The sequence below is a fragment of the Mytilus galloprovincialis genome, chromosome 1 (genome assembly GCF_965363235.1).
Source record: "Mytilus galloprovincialis chromosome 1, xbMytGall1.hap1.1, whole genome shotgun sequence".
In the NCBI taxonomy this organism is placed as follows: domain Eukaryota; kingdom Metazoa; phylum Mollusca; class Bivalvia; order Mytilida; family Mytilidae; genus Mytilus; species Mytilus galloprovincialis.
The window spans coordinates 111,235,129-111,258,599 of NC_134838.1; the positions used below are offsets into that span (position 1 = coordinate 111,235,129).

The 23,471-nt window shown below is 31.7% G+C and overlaps 1 protein-coding gene across 3 annotated transcripts; it reads right to left on the reverse strand.

Moving 5' to 3' along the window:
• Positions 1-3,145: 3,145 nt before the first annotated feature.
• On the reverse strand, positions 3,146-22,860 carry LOC143051563 (uncharacterized). 3 transcript variants are annotated; one of them, XM_076224463.1, is made up of 7 exons: positions 22,735-22,860; positions 13,266-13,381; positions 10,386-10,627; positions 9,003-9,159; positions 7,764-8,006; positions 5,687-5,840; positions 3,146-5,254 (listed from the first exon to the last, which is right to left on the reverse strand). In XM_076224463.1, the coding sequence occupies exons 2-7, from the start codon at positions 13,378-13,380 to the stop codon at positions 5,020-5,022; spliced, it is 1,146 nt and encodes a 381-aa protein (XP_076080578.1). In that variant the 5' UTR covers position 13,381; positions 22,735-22,860; the 3' UTR covers positions 3,146-5,019. The 3 variants fall into 3 exon arrangements, with proteins under 3 accessions (XP_076080578.1, XP_076080569.1, XP_076080574.1); XM_076224454.1 differs by having other exon boundaries at positions 22,580-22,843; XM_076224459.1 differs by lacking the exon at positions 22,735-22,860 and adding an exon at positions 22,325-22,491.
• Positions 22,861-23,471: the final 611 nt, after the last annotated feature.

The following is a 23,471-nucleotide window of genomic DNA, read 5'->3' on the forward strand; positions in this document are numbered from 1 at the left end:
AGACTTGTTTTATGAGAACTTCAATTTTGGTTGCTTATATAGGGAATCATTGAAGCGTGACTGAAGCGGGCCCCCTCTTAGGTCAATCTGTGGGCCCCACTTATGTAAATTTCTGGATCCGCCACTGATTAAAAGGGTTAAAATAAATTACAAAATAGATGCTTTATATGGAAACAGTCAACGGTTAAATCCAGAATTAACACTTTGACTACACTGTAAAAATGGTGTTTAGATTTTTGATGCTCGCGGGTATAAAAATTTCAGAAAAAAATCAAACATTTTTTTTCATTACAAATTTTATTAAATACTTTATTAGTTGTTACTTTATCGTATGGTTCGTAAAATAATTCAACTAAATCAATTCGTGTTGGCCCCAGATGACTTTTAACATTTATGGCCTGGGCCCCTGTCCCCCCCTAAATCCGCCTCTGTTAATCGTTTCTTCAAGACTTACATGTACGCTTTATTTGCTATATTATTTTCTGAGTCACATTTTCGAATTTGAATGTAGGACTGCACGCGCATTAGGCAGATGAATGCATGTTCAATGGTCCAAAACCTCTTTTTTTGAATGAGATTGGATGCTATTTTACTATCTGTGTAAAATCAATGTAGTCTCAATATATGAAAACAGTAACAGATGCCTAACTCGTTAGAACACCGTCGTTATATTTTGTAAATAAAAAACCAGAGGTTCTAAAGAGCCTGTGTCGCTCACCTTGGTCTATTTGAATATTAAACAAAGGACGCAGATGGATTCGTGACAAAATTGTGTTTTGGTGATGGTGATGTGTTTGTACATCTTACTTTACTGAACATTCTTGCTGCTTACAATGCCTTCGAATTTTAAACTCATACAACTGCTATCTGTTCATAATGTAAAGGAACTTAACAATTTAGGAAAGTTTTTATTTCTGGCCGAGAAGGCACGTAATTAGTTTCATCATTATAAATGCTTAATATATGTTATGTTTTATCATACTCTGCTGTACTGTTATATGGGTATACTTACTTATATGATTATCTGACCAATTGTTTAAATGTAAATATATTTCACTGATGTAATTGAATATTTGTAATATTTATATTCTATGAGCTGTATTGCTTACGAATAAAAGATTATTATTATACAATTATCTGTATCTATAATGAACTTGGCCCAGTTAAGTTTCAGTGGAAAATGTTAGTACAAATGTACAAATTTTATGAAAATTGTTAAAAATTGACTATAAGGGACAATAACTCCTTAAGGGGGTCAATTGACCATTTTGGTCATGTTGACTTATTTTTAAGTCTTACTTTGTTGTACATTATTGCTGTTCACAGTTTATCTCTATCTTTAATAATATTCAAGATAATAACAAAAAAGGCAAAATTTCCTTAAAATTACCAATTCAGGGACAGCAACCCAACAACCGGTTGTCCGATCCATCTGAAAATATCAGGGCAGATAGATCTTGACCTGATAAACAATTTAACTCCGGCCAGATTTGCTCTAAATTCTTTGGGTTTTGAGTTATAAGCCAAAAACCTCATTTAACCCCTATGTTTTATTTTTAGCCATGTCGGCCATCTTGGTTGGTTGGCCGGGTCACCGGACACATTTTTAAACTAGATACCCCAATGATGATTGTGGCCAAGTTTGGTTTAATTTGGCCCAGTAGTTTCAGAGGAAAAGATTTTTGTAAAAGATTACTAAGATTTACGAAAAATGATTAAAAATTGACTATATATTTCAGTCATGTTGACTTTTTTGTAAATCTTACTTTGCTGAACTTTATTACTGTTTACAGTTTATCTCTATTTATAAAAATATTCAAGATAATAACCAAAAACAGCAAAATTTCCTTAAAATTACCAATTCAGGGACAGCAACCCAACAACGGGTTGTCCGATTCATCTGAAAATTTCAGGGCAGATAGATCTTGACCTGATAGCAATTTTACCCCCCATGTCAGATTTGCTCTTAAGGCTTTGGTTTTTGAGTTATAAGCCAAAAACTGCATTTTACCCCTATGTTCTATTTTTAGCCATGGCTATCTTGGTTGATTGGCCAAGTCACCGGACACATTTTTTTAAACTAGATACCCCAATGATGATTGTGGCCAAGTTTGGTTTAATTTGACCAAGTAGTTTCAGAGGAGAAAATTTTTGTAAAAGTTTACGACGACAGACGACGGACGCAAATCGATGAGAAAAGCTCACTTGGCCCTTCGGGTCAGGTGAGCTAAAAATGAGCGTTTGCTTATTTTTGCGGCTAACAAGTGATTTAACAAAAATAAGAAAAACTGAATTTTCTCCATCAACTGTATGTCGATTATGATATTAAATTTAAGCCAGTACTAAACATTAGAAAGTAAGGATTTAACCAGCTTCCGAAAACAGGAACTCAATTAGCGTATATATATGTATTTTTTGATAAATGTATTTTCCCCCGGGTATTTGAATAATTTGCCATAAACTGTTAACGTTGGCAACAATTTTTATTTTATGTTTAATTGCAATGTGCAGCTTATGCTGAAATAGAATTTTTAACAGATTTACTGTATTCGATGTAGTCTCACAATCATGTTTAACCCCGCCGCATTATGTATGTATGTACCTGTCCCAAGTCAAGAGCCTGTAATTCAGTGGTTGTCGTTTGTTTATGTGTTACATATTTGTTTTTCGTTCATTTTTTGTACATCAATAAGACCGTTAGTTTTCTTGTTTGAATTGTTTTACATTGTCAGTACGGGGCCTTTTATAGCTGACTATGCAGTATGGGCTTTGTTCATTGTTCAAGGCCGTACGATGACCCATAGTTGTAAATTTCTGTGTCATTTTGGTCTCTTCTGGAGAGTTGTCTCATTGGCAATCATACCACGTCTTCTTTTTTTTTTATTTTACACAATTTGCTCTTTTTCTTATTCCAATAGCAACCATCGACTGAAAGAATCCATAGGAAAGAAAACAATGTAAGACTACACATGTTCATACTGTTACTTTTAACTTTCTATCTGTTTGAGTCTCTTTCTAGTTTTGTTTACCCGTACGTGTGTTTCCTTATCTCATCGAAAAGAACCAAACTGACAATGAAGACTGTTCAGTACGAAGCTGTTTTCGTCTTCAGATGGGTTTCCTTTTAATATAATAATATAGCAGATTTTCAAATTCATAAATACTGTTTTATTATACAATTAATATTACATTTTTGCATTAACATAAACCCACAACCTTCGACGAAATAAGATATAAATATGGACGCATACAGTATATGGCGTTAAATCTCAGTTTGAGCTGAAATAAGATAACCTGCAAATAAAAGCAGATCATTCGTTGGTATTTAAAGTGATATTGAGCATAAGTTTTGAATCCTTACAGGGCATGTTCATATCATATATATCAAAATCACGTGTTTTTGAAATTCGTAAATGTTTAAGGAACTATTATAATCTATTTATTATAAAAAAAAACTAATCAGTCAACAATACAAAATAAATAATAGACCAAGTATGCCATCATGAACATAAATATATAAACAATATCTTAAATATGGAAAAACATGGTTTAAATATTGAATGAAATAATTATACAGTTTTAAACAATTACACATTACAATGTTCGACGCGACCTTATTACATTCTGTATTATGAAATGTTCATACTATATATCTAGAAACCACATAGTAAACTTTACTTACAGTTTTTTGTGAATTCATTTAATTTCTAGGGTCCCAATTTTCGTAGATTGATGGAAACTTGCATTTTCGTGGATATTTAATTGCGTACTTCTGCCAAAGTTTTCATACATTCTTATAGAAAATTTGTAATTCGTTGTTCATAGGAATTCGCGGTTCCCTAAAAACAACGAAATCCACGAAAATCGGTATCAAGCGAATGAAACAAATCTTCGAACACATTAAAAAGAGAATTCAGGGGACAAAACAAGGAACTCAAACAAATAATATGAAAACTATAGTTTTGGTTTATGCCAAAACAATGGGACTATTTCAGAAGGGTTACAATATCTTGCAACAACCGTCGACTTGGTAGGTGGACTATGCTAAAAGGGAGTTTTTTCGGTGAGGTTATTCTAAAACAATATTCATTATGTATTGTACACTTTTAATACAATTATTTCTCTGTAATATCGCATTATATATCAAGTGTTTAGTGTATTACTATATATGTGTCCCATTATCCTAAAATCAAGACAAGAAAAATATAAACATATCATATCTGGTCCCGACTTTGATCGATAATGTCAAACTAGACAAAATATTTTCATTCTCAAGTCAATATAACTTAAATAAATGTTTTCACTTTTGCAAAGAAATATTGTCAATTTCCTCCTGTAGAGGCAATATCACTCTGGACAATACCAACATAACGTGATAGAGATTGGTCAAATGATTACCCCAAATTTGAATCAAATTAAACAATGTCAGTTGTGATGAAAGTGTACAAGTATCTATGAAACAAAGTGTACAAGTATCTATGACATAAAATGTACAACTTTAAGTATCTATGAAACAAAGTGTACAAGTATCTATGAAATAAAATGTACAACTTTAAGTATCTATCAAAAAAGTGTACAAGTATCTATGAAATAAAGATTACAACTTTAAGTATCTATGAAACAAAGTGTACAAGTGTCAAGTGTACAAGTATCTATGAAATAAAGATTACAACTTTAAGTATCTATGAAACAAAGTGTACAAATATCAAATGTACAAGTATCTATGAAATAAAGATTACAACTTTAAGTATCTATGAAACAAAGTGTGCAAGTATCTCAGATGAAATAAAGATTACAACTTTAAGTATCTATGAAACAAAGTGTGCAAGTATCTCAGATGAAATAAAGATTACAACTTTAAGTATCTATGAAACAGAGTGTGCAAGTATCTATGAAATAAAGTCTACAAGTATCTATGAAATAAAATGTACAATGAATGAAATTTGTTTTTCTCTCTCTCTCTCCCTTCCATAATAATTACATTCTAATTATCTTATTCTTACAAATTCAATTAATTCATCATATAAAGTATTGTCTCCCTTGGTGTTGAGTTAAATTTGGTCTTGGTGGTACAGGCGGCGTTATGTCTTTATCTGGGCTATCATCATCAGCATCATATGAATGTCCTCCTTCCATGTGGTCCATACTTAAAAAATGTTCATCTTGAAAATGTACATCTCTCGTTGGTGGTTGACTTTTATATTGTACAAAAGACTCTTTCATGTCAATTCCAGAGTCTGGAAATTGTACATACCTGAAAACGATTTAAGCAAATTATAGTGCGTCCATTAAATAGTTTAACTATTTTTTTCAAAAGCTTTCATTCTTGGATGAAATTAAATATTCAATACCTATAAATAAGATTAATTGGAATTCTATATATTATATTGAAATTGGTCACGCAGGATTGTAATTATTCAAAACAACTGAAATGGACTTTTAAAACGTCTAGTTTTAAATACACGTTTTAAATAACAGCAAGCCTCTCGATCAGACACGATTTGAAAATGACTATTCGTAAAGTTGTTTTAATTATGTTATCAATTTAGAGATAACTTTTGCATGTTTCTTACTTAACTCGTCTCGTGATGTGTAATTAAAATCCAATTATGCTGTGCAGTATTATAAAACTAGGATTCTTTCTAAGGAATTTGAACTCCATTGGATTATAGTATATACCACTTACCTATCTGCATTAGATCGTGGGTAATTATAAGCATTGACATATGGATGTGTTGGTTTTTGTTGTAAAAATGGTCTTCCTTGTGGCTGGTAATACTGTTGAGTTGTCGTCCCTGTTGTAGCACATGCTGAATACTGACATGGTCTTTGACCGGACCCTGTTAAATTTTATAGCAAAGGCTTTCTTACAATTGTTTCTTAATATTTATTACTCACGACTATACATTGTTTGTGCTTGTGGTACAATTTCAGAGAGATTCATATACTAACACACAAGGTATTGTCCGGAAACTACAAAAAATGCTTGTTTTTGTCCCCTTAATTCCTAAACTTTGGGTACCATAACCCACATTGGCCAAAATCAATCCAATTTGAAACCTCCCTTTTGAGGTATTGAACCTTCTTGTGAATTTTCATTGAGATCCATTCATTTTAAACTAAAGTTATTGACCGGAATTCTAATGTGACTTTGGACGAGGACTACGACAACGCACTCGACGCAGATGACTTCAAAGGAACCCAAAAGAATTTGAGGTCGTATAAAAATGCATTTAATAGGGAGCGTTCCATAAATATATATATTGAAATTTCATTATCAAATATGTACTCGAAATGAAACTATGATGAATGATTTATTTACATTTATCATGAAAATGACACAGAAATTAACAACTATTATAGGTCACCGTACGGTCTTCAACAATGAGCAAAGCCCATACCGCATAGTCAGCTATAAAAGCTACGAAAAACAAACATGAAACACATAAACAAACGAAAACCACTGAATTACAGGCTCCTGACTTGGGACAGACACATACATACATAATGTGTCGGGGTTAAACATAAACATATTAGCGGGATCCCAATCCTCCCCTAACCTAAGACATTGGTTTAACAGTACAACATAAGAACGAACTAAAAAAATCAGTTGAAAAAGGCTTACATTGTAACTCATCAGATGGACAAAAAGCTAAGTTTTAAAGATAGTAACACTACTCTTTTTAATATCGATCAGTAGATTAACAAGCACGTACATACAAAACATATTATAAACAAGGAATTGTACTGAATTCTTAAAAAATAAAGTTATAGTTACTAACAAAAACACTAAAAACAATTATACCATATTAATAAATGTTGTTTAAATCCAAAATAAACTTGCTTGAGGAGCAAATGTGTTGCTCTTTTTGTTTGTTTTCACTCATGTGTTTTCCTCGATTAATATTTGTATTTATATACCTCTCTGAATATATTTTTTCAAATCATACTTAGTCATGGTTACAATATTTTTATCAAGGGGAATTTAATTATAGGCTTGATATAATTGTCATAACAAGACAGTTTGACGTTATAAGTCTCCAAAAACACATGAAGTCATGATGCTCAAGCTGTTTTATTCCATGTCTGATATATCTACACAAGTGTTATTGAAATTCTATCTGATTTCACTGCCAATATCTAGTTCAAAATTTTCAAATCACGTTTAAATCAGATTGTTTTACTAGTTTTAATTCAATTAAAAGGGATGTAGGTTTACTCTATCGAATATGAATACGTGAACCCATGGGTTGGGCTTGAAGTTATAATCTCTGTCGATGCAAAAAGTATCAGCCATGATTTAGATTCGGAGACTCTCTGCCTCAGGAGTATCAAACTTGTATATTAAATCGAATGTTTGATGCAAAGTAATAGAAATTCATGTGTGCTAATTGACAAGACTTTTTACTTGGTTTTAAATTCCAGACTAAGTTAAGCCAGGGAAACATTAGATATGACATGTATATTTTTAAAAGCAATTATGATTTTCTAATTTCGTGCCGGCGACGATCAGGCTTTTACTAAATAATTGAATGACTATTAATCTTTACTAATCGTACGTTGCCAATTTAAACAGGCTGCCAGTTTGCTTCCCAACATTTAATACATACTTTTGTTAACATTAATATTTCAAAAGACTAATAATTTTTTGTTAATATTTTAGAAGCACATGATATGTTGCCAATGTTTTTAGAAAAGGAAAGTATAATCCTTTTAGATTAAATAGAAACGCCCATACAATTATTCAATTAACCGTTCAATACCTTCTGATTTGGGCGTAGATGAAGATGTAGCACTGCCTGCAGTATGTGGTCTATTTGATGATGTGGAATCTGATGGGTGCTGCCGTTTCCAGCAACAGTATGTTACCCAGCAAATAACTAGTATAAACGAAACTGTGCTAACAAGAGAACCAGCTATGATAACTGTATCTCTCGTTCTTTTCTCTTCTTTCCTTTTTTCTTCGTTATACGATTCACCCTTTCGCTTTATACCGGAATCAGTGCCTACAAAAATACAAAAATATTTCAACGTTATACCATTATAAAAACCCAAACTGGTATTTGTTTCTATCATTGTGTTTATTGAAACATCGGGGATGCTGTGTTTCATAATCATTTATGGAGTTAAGTGTGTATTTTAGAGAACTAGCTTTCATGTAGTTTATTTATATAGAATACGTCGTGTAGTTTATAATTTGTAAATAAGTATTGTTTTCATGGTGATGAAAAAGAAATAAAATATTTTCAATCTTATTCATCTGCAAAACATATTTATCTTAATCTAACAGAATGTAATAACATTTATAATTGAGTAAATTATATTTATAGCTGTCTGAATCTACAATATAAACACAATTACTTTACTTTACGATGGAATGGTTTGTTTTATGATTGCTTCTTTGGTGGTGTAATAATCGAGCACACCATAGGGTCAATCAAACTATAAACGATTTCACCAACAATTTCCCGAAGTATTTGATATAATATAATGTTAACATTTTAAGACGAAAGTGTTCTGATTGAAGTTCACTTGTAATATAAGTAGCATACACTCCGTTTAATTAAAATGTTTCAGTTGTCTTCTTTAAGGGTTTAATAGTATACGAATGAAATCTGCCAATATTTTTAGTAATTCTAAATTTGATTCCTTCGGTTTTCTAAGAAGTAAAATCACTAAAATACTTAAATCCGATGAAAATTCAAAACGGAAAGTCCCTAATCAAATGGCAAAATCCAAAAACAGATCAAACGAATGGACAACAACTGTCATATTCCTGACTTGGTACAGGCATTTTCAAATGTAGAAAATTATTGATTAAACTTGGTTTCATAGCTAGCTAAACCTCTCACTTGTATGACAGTCAAATAAAATTCTAATATGTAAGCAACGATGTGTGAACAAAACAAAATACATAACAGGTAAAAGTGTCAAAAATAGGGGTACATCAGTCAATATTGTGTTATCTTAATCACAACAAAAACAAACATGTAAACACCTACCTTTAGTTGAATCCTCATCATGGGAACAATAAGAGGTCACCTCAAGGGTTATATCATAACCAGAGCCTTTATATTTTTTCAATTCAGTAAACTCTATTTTAATTTCATTTTTTCTAGAACACCATAATATAGGTGGAAAGGAATGACAGTCAAAACTCTGAAACAAATAAGGATTTTAAAATTTAATTCTCAACTGATGTTCATCATATTCTTCACCCATTCCGCCTGAAAGACATTGGTACTTTTAATGGAACCGTTCTGGCATATTTTTGTAGTGGTTCACTGTAAAATATCTACATAAATACACACAGTTTCTCTCCTCAAACATTGTCAACTATGCAACGTGCTGGACTCACTTATTCCTTATACGTTTAATTACAGTACAAAAGGGAGAAGATACGAAAGGGGGAGTTAATTGAAAACTTTTATATAAATAAAACGAATTTGATCTGAATGATCCATAGATTTTCGAATGTAACATAAAGTTGAGTAGATGTCCGTCACTTAAGAAAATGTTTTTCGTTCATTTTTTGTACATAAATTAGGGCGTTAGTTTTCTCGTATGAATTGTTTTACATTGTCATTCCGGGGCCTTTTATAGATGACTATGCGGTATAGGCTTTGCTCATTGTTGAAGGCCGTATGTTGACCTATAGTTGTTAATTTCTATGTCATTTTAGTCTCTTGTGAAGAGTTGTCTCATTGGCAATCACACCACATCTCCTTTTTTATATTGAACGCTCACACACATGCATGTGTTTGTTACAAATCAGGAGCCTGTAACCCAGTCGATCTTGTTGATTGTTGTGTGCAATTATTGTTTTTGTTTGTTATTGTAGTAGTATACATCAGGCCACTTGTTTTCTTTTTTATGTATGCCATCTTTATAGCTAGTATACGATATAGGTTTCGATCATTGTAAAAGGTCATACGCAGACCTCTTATTGTTCACATTTTTGTCTTTTGGTGAAATCATATCGAACCGCATCGGTTGTGAACTTTTTTTTAAAACCCAAGTATATGAATTATATAAATAATTAATCAAAATAGTATTACTACCCCACCCCAACCCCATCCTTCCCCGGAATATTAAATGGTCGTCTTATTTCACATGCCATCATAAATCTTTACTACTTCGATTTTCGTGATCAAAGTTTGGAACTATTAATATAATACTTGAACAAACCACTGAATAGCCAAACTATATCGCAATGGAAAACACCTGCAATATTGTCCTTTTACACAAAACTCATATGGACAAAAACATATAACGATATTTAGCCCAGTAAATGGATAACAATACTTTGAGATTAAATTGGAAAACTTGTCAGATTTTAAATTTTTATTCATTTTCTAAAACCAGTTATTGAGTTAAATTCTCACCTGAGCATTTAGATCTCCAAGACCATCATAATATGTCATTCGAAAATCACAGCTTTTCATAGAATTATTATGAACACGGACACACAAACTAACACAAGGTTGTCCGACAATAGCATCATTCCAGTCCAGAAATCTAAGTTCACAGTTACGACTGTATATTTTATTCTGTGCTCTAATGATATACAAGGTATCCATATCATAATATAAAGGCTGCTTGCAAATATTTACATCATTTGCATTAACTGAAATAAATAATTTGTATATGCTAAGCTTTACCATATTAGCTTTTTTAATGAAATACACGGCATACATCATACACATTTAAAACTTATAGATGGTATGAAATTAAGAAAGACCAATTTCCTTGAGTTTGTTTAATACTAATTATAAAAATTAAAAGATGTGGTATGAATGCCAGAGACAACTCTCCAACAGAGACCAAATGACAATGAGCAAAATCCATACCGCATAGTCAGCTATAACAGGCCTCGAAAAGACAAATATAAAACAACTCAATTGAGAAAACAACCTTATTCATATATTATGTAAAAAAATGATTGAACGAAAAACATGTCAGACAGCAACAAACAACAATACCTGGATTACAATCCTGACTTGGGACAGGCACATACAGAATGTGGCGTGGTTAAACTAGTTTGTTGGTGCCAATCCCCCCCTAAACCTTGGACAGTGGTGTACGTAACAGTACAACATAATAACAACTATAAAATCAGTTGAAAAAGGCTTCACTCATCAGATGGATTTAAGTTGAAAACAATGAGAGGACGTGGACGGGCAACATTTGCAAATACTTTTATGTCAAAATTATCTTTAATAGCAAACAAAAAAACCATGTTGAGTAGTTTAAATACAATTCAAGTACCAACTGTTCATATTCAAATAAGGTTTTGTCAGGTTTCAGAGCTATTAGTGAGAAAAATCTACTCACATTGATTAAGTACTTTTGTTTAACCAAAATATTGAAAACTTAAATTACTTAAAAAAGGAAACAGAGACGCTAACTGTAGAGTGAAGATACAATAATAAACAAAACGAATATTACAACATCATTTCTAAAGATTTGTTTTCAGTTCCTTTCAACTTATATTTAACGAATTGAGAATGCACGCATGACCTTTTGAAACCAATGACAGCAAACAAATTAATCCTTCGTGCCTATGCCAAAAATGCTATCAAAGATTTGCTTATGTTAAGCCAGGCATGGCACCTGAAAGATGCATTGCAATCGCCATAAACTTAAGACAAATGAAAGATCTGGTTAAAGAAAGATATAAAATACAAAAACAGATTAAGTAATAGAACAGCTTACGCATAACAAAAGCTGGAAATAGTGATGTCAGATCTCGCTCACAGTATGCAGCGTAATTAAATTAAAATTAGTTCCAGGACTGGTCTAATTGGTAAAGAAGTAAAACCAAATGATTAATATGACCGCGCTGACACTTCCCGGTCTAGTACACTAAAAGTGTGAATTGGGTATCTGTTACTATCGGGGAAATAAAATCAACTGTTAAAATAATATGTTATTTAGCTGATAAAGTCATATTGTCTATAATGATATTTTTTTAAGTTATCCAAGCTGTGTGTACTCAAAAATCACTTTATTGTTTATTTGTTACTTTCAACTGAGAGCCATAAAGAAAGACTTAGTTACGTCTACCAAAAAGGAGACAAAGTATATGAGTTCCTATTTTTCCTCGGTCTTATGTCATTGTGTCATTATCAGAACTATTTTTCACATCTGTCATTTACAATGGATGACAATTAACAAGTATAACATCATAGGCAACAACTTCTTAACCATGTTTCATTGTTTTTCTTTGTTTGTTTGTTTAAAGTTGAGTTATTGTATACAATGTTCAGTATTCTTGGATAGTTAGATTATTGATGTTACTTTCTTTCTTTTTTTAACAATATCAATTATTTTACTTTGGTTTCTAACAATATCATGGTCCGAATAAATTCTAAAAACAATATCATCGTATACATTCGACTACGTTGGATATGTTTATTCTTTAGGATCATTGTTGAATATAATGCTTTCCGTTGATATTATGCATTGTCAATTCGCCATCCCTTTGGTTATGAGTATTCGCCTTTAATATAAAAAAAGAAGATGTGGCATGATTGCCAATGAGACAACCATCCAAAAAAGACCAAAATGACACAGACATTAACAACTGTAGGTCACCGTACGGCCTTCAACAATGAGCAAAGCCCATACCGCAAAGTCAGCTATAAAAGGCCCCGATAAGACAATGTAAAACAATTCAAACGAGAAAACTAACGGCCTTATTTATGTAAAAAAATGAACGAAAAACAAATTTAAAACTAACCCAGAAAGTAATTCGAATTCACCTAATTCGGTATATTTCAGTCTAATTTGTGCCATGATGGATCATGAATCATGAATGAGTCATTATGAAGATGTCCTTTGTTGTCTATAAATGACAATTTTTATCATTGTCGAATACAAATATCAACGACGAATAATTTAATAACCATAATGTCAAAAGTCAGAAGCGTGATACTTTAGATAAACAACAATGTACATAGTTTAAACACTGCAACGATATTTCAATTCAAACTCATAACGGAGACCGTTTAACTTATGGATGTAGGACTTGTTCTAGTGATGAATATATCTCTGTATGTGACATCATACTAATCAGAGTATGAGGTGCCCCTATAACAAATTTTACTACTCAAGAATGACAAGTTGACAATAGGGAACAGAAATGATATATATCATAGTTTTTAGTCGTCTAAGCATAAAAAGAGGATAGAGCGATGCTAGTGGATTAGAATTAAATTTGACAATTTTCTATCGAACGTTGAAGCATAATGTCAAAAACTTACGTATTCGTGTGTAATCAGCACAAGTACAAGCATTCAAGACAAACACAATGGTAATCCATACGATATTGATAAACGACGTGTAGTTACTACCGCTGGGATCTGATTGGTCTATCATCCTGCAAAATAAATACGTTATGATTTTTTAAAAACTTTAATCTTGGTATTACCAAGTCTTTGGATTTACATAAAGCTTGTTCAGCGTGCTTCTCTTTAAAGCCGGATTTATAGCTTTTGGTACTGTTGTCAAATATATAATGCAACACAACGTATCTAGTGTTAGTAGTAGAGTGGTATGTCCAATAAGTCAAATCTTTTCTGTAACAAATGTCCTATTTATATGTAGAATGCATTCTATCATGTATCAGTTAATGAGGGCAAATAAAGTGTTGTTTTTAGACCGAATATGGTAAATTATGTTTCGAGAGAAACAGTTGAAAATAAGAAAGATAAGAGAATTTTATTATACTTTTAATCATTTTCAAAATCTTTCAGATCTTTCTGTAATGTCATATGCATCCAATAAAATTACAATAAAGATAAAATAAATATAAACGATAAAGTAAAGACAGACTTTTGTCAAATATAAATTCCAAAGTCCAGGTGTATTCAGCACAAACGACTGTTAAATGGGGAACCATGTGGTTTTACATTTTCGTTGCATATGGGCAAAGAAGATGTCAGATAATTAAAACAATTCAGTATCTTATAATGTGTTGGAATCTGGTTTATATTTATTTCAACACTGAAACGTAAAATATATTCCTAATTTATGATTCATTGCGAACAGTATATAGCCATACATTCACTTCAATATTAACAAGGGCTGTTTATGGTACTGTTTATGCACATTTTTATTACTCTAAAGAACAGATGTCAGTATCAAAGTTTTTCCAATACTCTTCTTGGTCAATGCATTTGATGGATTTTTTTTTTAAAGTTGCAGATAGTTATCAAAGTTACCAGGATAATAACCGTCAAAGAAAACGTTGATCAAAAAACTTTTACGGATTTGGATGGAAGTCAATATCATCATTTTCCATTGAAACTTGGATACATCATGGACTTGGACAGAAATTGTCCAATTACAGTGCAGATAAGCTTTTTTTTTTTATATAAGTCCCTTGAAAGTGACACGTTGGCTTTTTCTTTGACCAAGTTTTTCATGAGAAACTGATGCCTAGGACCAAGTTACCTAGTCAAACATTTCTATGACCAAGTGTTTTTTAATGAAAAACTTTTAAAGTGACAAATGATGACTTGGACCCTCGCTTGGACCAAGTTTACCTGGTTAAGGAATCCTTTAACCAAGTTAACTTTTAACCGGGCAAAAGAAAAGAGTTTTTTAAAGATCCTGGAATAAGAATCATTTCCACCAATTTTTTAACGTTACTGAATACTATATTGGCATGCATTGGATGTGTAGTGCGAAATCAAATTTCCTTTGAAAAGTTAATTATTACAACTTGACAGAATCTGTAGTTGTCTTAATGTATGGGATAGATCTAAGGGTATTTGTTTCTTCTTTCATTTTAAAAATTTCGGAATACACTACACGTGGAGGCTGTCGTCTGTTGATATTTTTTAATGCTTATTTACTCGATCACGTGTGGTCATGATTGGCATATGTAAAAACTAACTTGAATTATTGCATACTTGTAAAATACTTCTGCTAATTATTCTTTCATCTGAACGCATTTGTTAATGGATTTAAAACATGCGAGTTATTTCGTTTTAGAAGATGGCATGTGCAAGGTATTAATTGAGCGAACTGCTGAGGGACAAAGACAATTTAAACCTAGATACCCCAAACAGTACTCTTTTTGTTAACGAGTTATGCAATCTTTGTTTTCCCTGTTGACCATTCTGTAATATTTCAACATGTTTAAATGCTGTGGACATTATGTGTTTTAAATGTTCCTAATATTTAAGAATAATTACGTCATAAGTGAAAGTAACGTTAGATGTAGTTAAGAGCTAATATCGATATTTTACTACTTTGTGTAAATTATGTGCAACCTTTGCGCCTTATGCATGTCTCTCCGGGGGAAAACCCTATGTCTTATCCAGATGTTTTCAAATTGATTAATTAAAACATAAAAAGAAGACAATTATGCTTACAAATTAAATAAGCAATCTTCAAAATGAAGATAGTCCTCACCAATGAAAAGGTTTCTATGATTATTCTTGAAATTGTATAAGAAGTTATACAACTTTTTATAAAAACTTTGAAAATCAACAATATCATATTCAACCAATTGTGACGTATGATTTGATAAGAATCTTATTATAACGACCTACAATGTATGTTTAACAAAAAGATATGCCGCAGCAGGCACAATATAGTGCATAATGTTTAGCGAAAAACATAAAAACGATACCAGTTTTACTGCACCAGGTGCATGTGCATTTAATCTCTAAGAATATCTCTAAAAAGTAAAATCACAAAAAAACTGAACTCCAAGGAAAATTCAAAAAGGAAAGTCCCAATCAAATGGCAAAATCAAAAGTTCAAACACATCAAACGAATGGATAACAACTGTCATATTCCTGACTTTCTTATGTAGAAATGGTGGATTGAACCTGGTTTTATAGCTAGCTAAACCTCTCACTTATATGACAGTCGCATCAATTTCTCTTATATTGTCACCGATGCGTGAACAAAACAAACAGACACAATAGGTAAATGACGGTCGGTGTCCAAATATTTGCTAAGTCATACCTTAATGCGAACGTAGTTGAGCAGGTAGAACCATTAGGACCAATAAAAACATAATACGGACAAGGAATCAGAGCTCTGAATGACGGAGTTCCCCTAATTTCAAATGATTTCGTACGTAGTGTTACAACAGAAAATTTTGATAAAACAATAACAAAAACAATAACAGTATTTTATGCCAGCATCGCAGAGTACTCAGCTACTAGGCTGGTGATACCCTAAGGGAAAAGAGTCGACTCACACATCATAAACTAATAAGTTTTTTTTCAAATGGAGATACTATTCGGTCATATTAAAGGGATCTGGTTAACCATTTTTTGTTATCAAAATGAAGCAGTTTTTGTTTTCCAACCTTAGAAAGGTAACTCACATAAGACTAGATAATTGAAAGGGCATTTTACGTCTTGTATGTATTTTTTTTTTTATATTTGGTTAATTTATGTATTTCGGAAATTTGTGTGACATTTATTTTCGCTGAAATAGTTTCACATGTTTGTGGGCCATGCAGCTGAAGCCCGCCTGTGAGATTTTCCCCCTGTGTGGACGACCATCCGATGGCATCGTGTTCTGCTCTTTAGTCGGGCTGTTGTCTCTTTGACATATTCTCCCTTTCCATACTCAATTTTATTATGCCATTGTTTACAACAAAGTTTCGGGATGAACTTCTGTGAGACAGAATTTATAGACGTTGACAGTATTTATACAATCTGTTATATATTTATTGTGTTGGTTGATGTTTGCTTTAAAATAAATTCAGTGGCAAATGTTTCATGACTGTTCAGGACTGGAACAATTTAACAACACGTGCATTACGGGCATACCATACATGTTCGATCACACGGAGAATTTATGACGAAAATTTGCACACACGCTTTAATCAACAAGTCATTTCAAATATGTATCTAAAACAAATCCTGTGCTACTTTTAGAAATAAATGGGATCGGACGAGGCTTCCTATTTATACACCCCGCACACAAAACGGACGACCAATTTTAGCAAGAGTTTTACTGCCGGATCTTGAGAAGTCAACATATACCAAACCCAATTAATTTGATTACAGATTTTCTTATAACCAGCTACCGCTAAAGTACAATTGCAAAGCATTCCACAGGACACAGAATAAAAATATCTGAAAGATTGCTTAAAGTTTTTTTCTTTAACTCTTGTTTTTTTCTTCTTGGTATAATATTTATTTTATAATGATATATCTGTTTTAAAGTTTCTTTTTCTTGACATGCAGTGTATATCCGCTGTAGAATAATTATTTTGCCTACTGAGCTGACAATTAATTGTTGAGGAAATTAAAAACTTATACAATTTATGTATACTTTCATCACCAGTTGCTGTTAATTTAAGATCTGAGGAACCAAGATACAGAATCTTTTAACATCAGCGTCTTCATAAAAACAGGTTTTTAAGATAAAATCTTTATTTATTGTTGTTTTTACGATGAGTATTAACTAGGGATATGCAAGCAGGCGGTGACAGTTGCTTTTTGGTAATATTTATACGTTACCTGAAATTCCAAGAATGATATATTGGTTTATTTTGATCTGAGGCCTGAAAAGGTAACGCTATAGTACATTTGAGCTTTTGTATAGAACATCAAAACAATTTTCAAGAAATTAACGGTTATCATAGTCAGAAGCTGCAGTTGACGGGGAAATTTGTCACGGCAACATGCCAGCTTTTATAAAGTTCTGATAACTGATGAATTAGATTGTGACAAGTACTTTCGATATACAAAAACTTTAAAAATAAGAAGATTGAATTTCTATAATTTCTGCCAATCGTGCTAAATCTTTAAGTTATTTTGTTGGAACCTCGAACTAAAGTAAACATGTTACTAAAAACATTTACCATGCAGTAGACTTTGAAGTCGTTAATTTCGGTTTGTAAAATACTGCAGCAACAATAAAAGAAAACACACACACACTCAATGAATGTAACTTTTTTTTCGAAAAACGCAAGGACAATAACCTGTTTCTTCTTGAAAATAAAATCGAAAACTTAGTACGCCATGAAAATGTTACTGGACAGAAAATGAAAAATTCTGAACCAACTATATGAAAAGCTTAATTTTTATATTTTTTTTAGTTTAAACATATTTGTTTATAGTGGATTGGGAAACAAGTTATTACAACTAATATTAATACCTTTCAACTTTGCTGGTGCGAATGCTGCTTGTATTAACACGGGTCAGCCATTTATCGTCCGCTTCGGACGGACTATCATCGTTTCTCAAGACTATACACGCATATGGTGTCATTGGAGAGCCGAAAATTCAGTTTCTCCTCGTACTGGGATCGAACAAGGAATATTTGTATTGGTATTCCGATGCGCTAACCACTACCATGACTACGGTAACACCACGGGTCTCCTAAATTATTTTTCATTCGATATAGAATAGCTAGCATGCTTTATACCTTTATGGGTAGACTATAAATGCTTTCTCAAGAAATAATCTGTATTTCAGTCACACAAACAAAACTTAAAGTGACCTTTCTATAGCGCCAGATCATCCTATTTTTAGAGTTTTGATATCTTAACTTTCAAATAAGAATTGATGGGCTATCTTAATTTGAAGCTGAACAATGCAGATGCTTCCCTTGTTTCTTTTAATATTGGAAACATCTTTAAAAATGCAAGAAGCTATCACGATATCAGAGAAACTTGTCCTGTTTCACCAAGTCAAACTGTATTTTCTTATTTTGTAAATACTTTTAATATAAGAAAGTAAGTAATTAAATTGTTTATTATAGTGACATGTGTAAATCAACATCAACAAAATATAATCCAACATATAAAACAAACCCGGACCAATGGACCAATACGTCATCTTGTACAATCATTTTAATATAAATGCTTCAATTAATTTTTTATTATCAATTTGTATTCGAGAGAAAGATAATCATAGTTTAAAAATAAGCGTTTGTAAAAGTTCATATATTGTTCTACTAAAGTTAATGAAAACTTTATGAATGTTATAAACTAGAGTAAACTGTTTGTTTTCTACTGAAAAGTGACGCTGCTAAGTAGAAAGGTATTTTCCTTGAATTGTTCACCATTTTAGAAATGTTAATTTCCCCAGATTTGTAGCTATATATATATAAAGAGTCACATCGCTAATATATTACATAAATATTAAATGAACGGATGCCTCAGCTCTCTAATGATTATATATGCAACGATATACTGCACGGTATTTGTTACGTAACACTCTTTAATCTATAGTAAGGTCAGCTGTGGGAATGGAACCGTAGCTCTTGTACTGTTTTACTGCTTTATACATGGTGCACACGTCGAAAAAGGGTGGGATATTTCCTTTATTCTTTAAATTATATAAAGCAAATACATAGCTGGGTATAACATAAACGGATTGATATCAAGTTAATTATTTTCTATAAGGTCCTTGAATTTTAAAGGTTATTATACAAAAAAGTATAGTTCGAATAAACTAAATAAAGATTGATGCATAATCCATAAAATCACAATGAAATACTAAAACAGGATAACTTCATATTCGAAAGTGAACGTATAAAACGATTGTAATTAATAAAAAGTGTATTTACGAATTTGACATCATTAGAAGGCAATAAAAAAATCTTAACTAACAAGAAGAAATAAATGGGATTGTATTTAAACCTTTATATACTTTCTATGTTGTCGTTGTTCTTTATAAAACATGCTAAAACTATTAAACAAATGCAAGAACCATCAATTAGAGCAGCTTTCATGATTTTTTAGGAACTTATCCTGTTTTACCAGTCCAATAATTATTTTCTTAGTGTATCAATATATATTTATTACATAAATATTGAATGCACGGATGCATTAGCCTTCGGATGATTGTAAAAAGAAATGTACGTGGTATTTGTTACGTAACAATCCTTAATCTATAGTAAGGTCAGTTGTAGGAATGCAACCGTGGCTCTTATAATGCTTAACTGCTTTGCACATGGTGCACCTAGTTTTTAACTGCTTTGCACATGGTGCACCTGTCAAGAAGGGACGAAATATTTCCTTTATGTAGCAAAAGCATGTCTGCTTTCACATAAAGAGAGACTGTCTTCTTTTGTTTTAAGTTAATCCTTTCCTGTAGGTTCATTGGATTCCAACGATAGTCAGTTTGATTGTAACTAGATATTGATGAATTATATGCAAAATACGCAAAATTATTCTAGAACAAAATTCAAATAGCAATTTCATTCTCGCATTGAAAGCGTGTTTAATTTAGTAATAATCAATAGTGTTACATGTAACTACATGTGATCTTCAGAAGACAAGATGTCTTTTTGTGAAATTAAAATAACATAAACGAACTAAATCTAAATCAACCATCATACTCAAATCATATTCTAAACCAAACAAGCTATATTTTTTAGTACAATCGTAACATAAGTCAGATGAACGGAAAAAAAACAAGCCTCAGCTACAAAGCCACTTTTCATGGTTTATCATTATTTATTGGTTTATCTTCAAATTTTGCTCAATATAATTATATACATTCAAAAAGTAACCTTAACCATCATTTACTACATAAGGAAATATCTGTACCAAGTAAGATAAATGTCGAGTTTGATGTGTTTAAGCTTTGGATTTTGCAATCTGATAAGAGACTTTCCGTTTGGAATTTCCCTTGGAGTTCGATATTATCGTTATTTTACAAGTCGATGGCATATTGAATTAATGAGACGGACACATGGAACATAACTTTTGACGGCATCGGACAAGGATTTTTTTTTTAATAAACCACGAATCAATGAAATATTTTCACAACTGACGGTTTATATATAAATACTCATATATTACGAACATCTGTGAAATTTGAAACGATGATTGTTTCAAAAATATATTGGCAATGAAATCACATGCAGCACCATAAATTCTGAGCTATTGCCTTGTTTTTCGATCTTATCAATATACTCTTATACCCAACGATGTTCACAGTATCCACATTATTGAAATCAGCTTTTATAAGATTTTTATTGACCTGAAGTTTAAATAAGTACATAAGTTAAATGATACATAATTGTACTCTATAACGTTTCAATAAATCGCATAGACAATATATGCACTTTTGAACCAATTCCCTGATTATAATGCAAATAAATTCTCTCAATATAGTTGAAAATATCCCATAACAAGATATGGACGCTTACATTGAGGGTATCCGAATTGCACCTATTTTGACAGTTTCTTTACCAACTTTTAATTATGATTTAGACAAAAGTTTCCATTCTGGCTGTATTTTGTAGATTTATCCTTATCTTCTATACAGTTTCATCGATCTATTTTGAATCCATATTAAATCATAGAAATAATGGGTTTCAATCGATCTCCTAACGACCAATGCATGATTCAGTAATGAGGAGTACTCAAATTGCACCCATGCCTAATGTAACGTATTTTATTTCCTCACAGTTTTAAAAAGATAATTTTTTTGGACGTCGGATGGTGACGTTTCTATATATTTTACTTTTTTCCATGGAAAACTTCATCTGTTGATATATTCTGTGAAAGTTGTGTGCATATCTACATAGAATTAGCCATGTAGAAAGACGTGCATAACGTTAAATCATAACATTGCAAATTGTTTAGTCTCAAAAATACTTATTTCCGCTGCTGTTTTGCTAAATATGTAGGTACTATTTGGGTACTGCGACGTTATTGATATTAAAAAGGAGTTTGATCATAAACCTTATTTTCATGAAACTATTTTCAATCCATCAATCTTTGATAACATAAAAATTGGTGCATAAATATCCTCTCACGCAGATTTGTGATTTATTCAAAATTCAATTTTAAGGAAGGACTAAATTATTTAAAAAATTATCTTAAAAGATGTCATTCTTGTTAAATTGAACTTCTACACCAGTGTCTTTGATTGGTTTCTGTTTCCCCCCCAAACACAAAGGTTAGTATTTGTATATATATATTCATATACATATCTAGTATATTTTTGTTTCCATTGTTGCACTATAATCTATTTTACTTAGATCGGAACAGAAAAAAATGGGGGGACCAATTTAGATCCATTGTTTAAAAAAACAAAATGAAAACTTTAAATGTGTTTGGAATCATAAACAATTAGAATTAATAATGATAATAGTCATGTATTGCAAATTACAGTAGCATCTTTTATCTTTAACTATCATGTCAAAAAACGTTTGATGTCCGTCGTTTGTGTCTAATTGGTACGTACAGTGGAATTTGTAATATGTAACAAATGAAGAAACATTTCTGCTGAAAAGGTCAATTAACAAATGTTCTTCATCATTATAGAGACGAAAAAACAGAAATATAGCGTGTATAAACCTTAAGTAAACAAACTTTTCTTACCTTTCAACATAGATAGTATCGATGCACTAGATTTCGTATCGTCTGCCAGCTGTACTGATCAAAATAATCAGATAAATGCATACTTCAAACAAGTGCTAAGCTTTTGTGTGTTTTATGTGTGAAGATGCGCCCCAGAAATTTATCTCTTTAATGTATAGCCGATTTCAAAAACTGATTTTGGATTCGAAACATGCTTATTGTTCTGTGATGAATCCATTACAGAAAAATGCAAGAAAAATAATTAAACATTCCTACCTGGCAAAAGCTTGTCAAATTTTACTTTTCACTCCCTGTAGATTAATTAATACAATTATCTCTAGATAAAGCTATGTAATCATTTAGTTAAATAGTTCCGTTCACACTAACGAATCAAACGAAAAATCAGATACTGATTAATAACTGAATGTTACCCATATCATAATATCCTGCTGTTCTCTAACGTTAATAGCACTCTGTAATTTGAATCACCCACCAAATTGAAAATAAATTATGTATTTTGCTGCACACTTGGTTTCAGATCTCAGATAATTAATTTCGAATCTGCTCTCAGAGATCTGCTCGTCATCATGTCTAAAATAGCTTTCTTCTGATGTTTACATAGTAAAGCTAACATAGACATGTCTCACTTCCATCTTTATCAAATTTTGGTACGGTGCTTGCTTTTTGGTTCGTTATTGGGTAATTATGGAAAATATATAAAGCAGGTTTGCCGTATTGGCTCTTCACTCATTTTTAATAATGAAAGAAATTAAACGTGCTTTTTCCCATTTTACTATTTGAAAAGGTATCTGGCTATGCTTAATCTTTATGTTTTTAAGTAAACTCTAAAACAATACTTTGATGGTGCATCTCAGTGCACATGATATATCTTAGAATTAGTGTCAAGGTGATTGCTTCAGTGATGAATATCGAGTTGGATACACTAACGCTTTCAGACGTTAACATTCTCTAGCAACTGTGTGATATATAGTTATATCACAGATTCCGCTAAGGCATGTAGTTCAATTTCGCGAGAAAGCTTAACCAACAACTTAAGAACTAAGTCTGTTCACATCCTGTGCAGTTTAACTGCTTTGCAATCATTCAACCTTCTGCAAGATATAGATACGTGAAAGGTGATTTTACAGCATGATCACAACAGGTCACA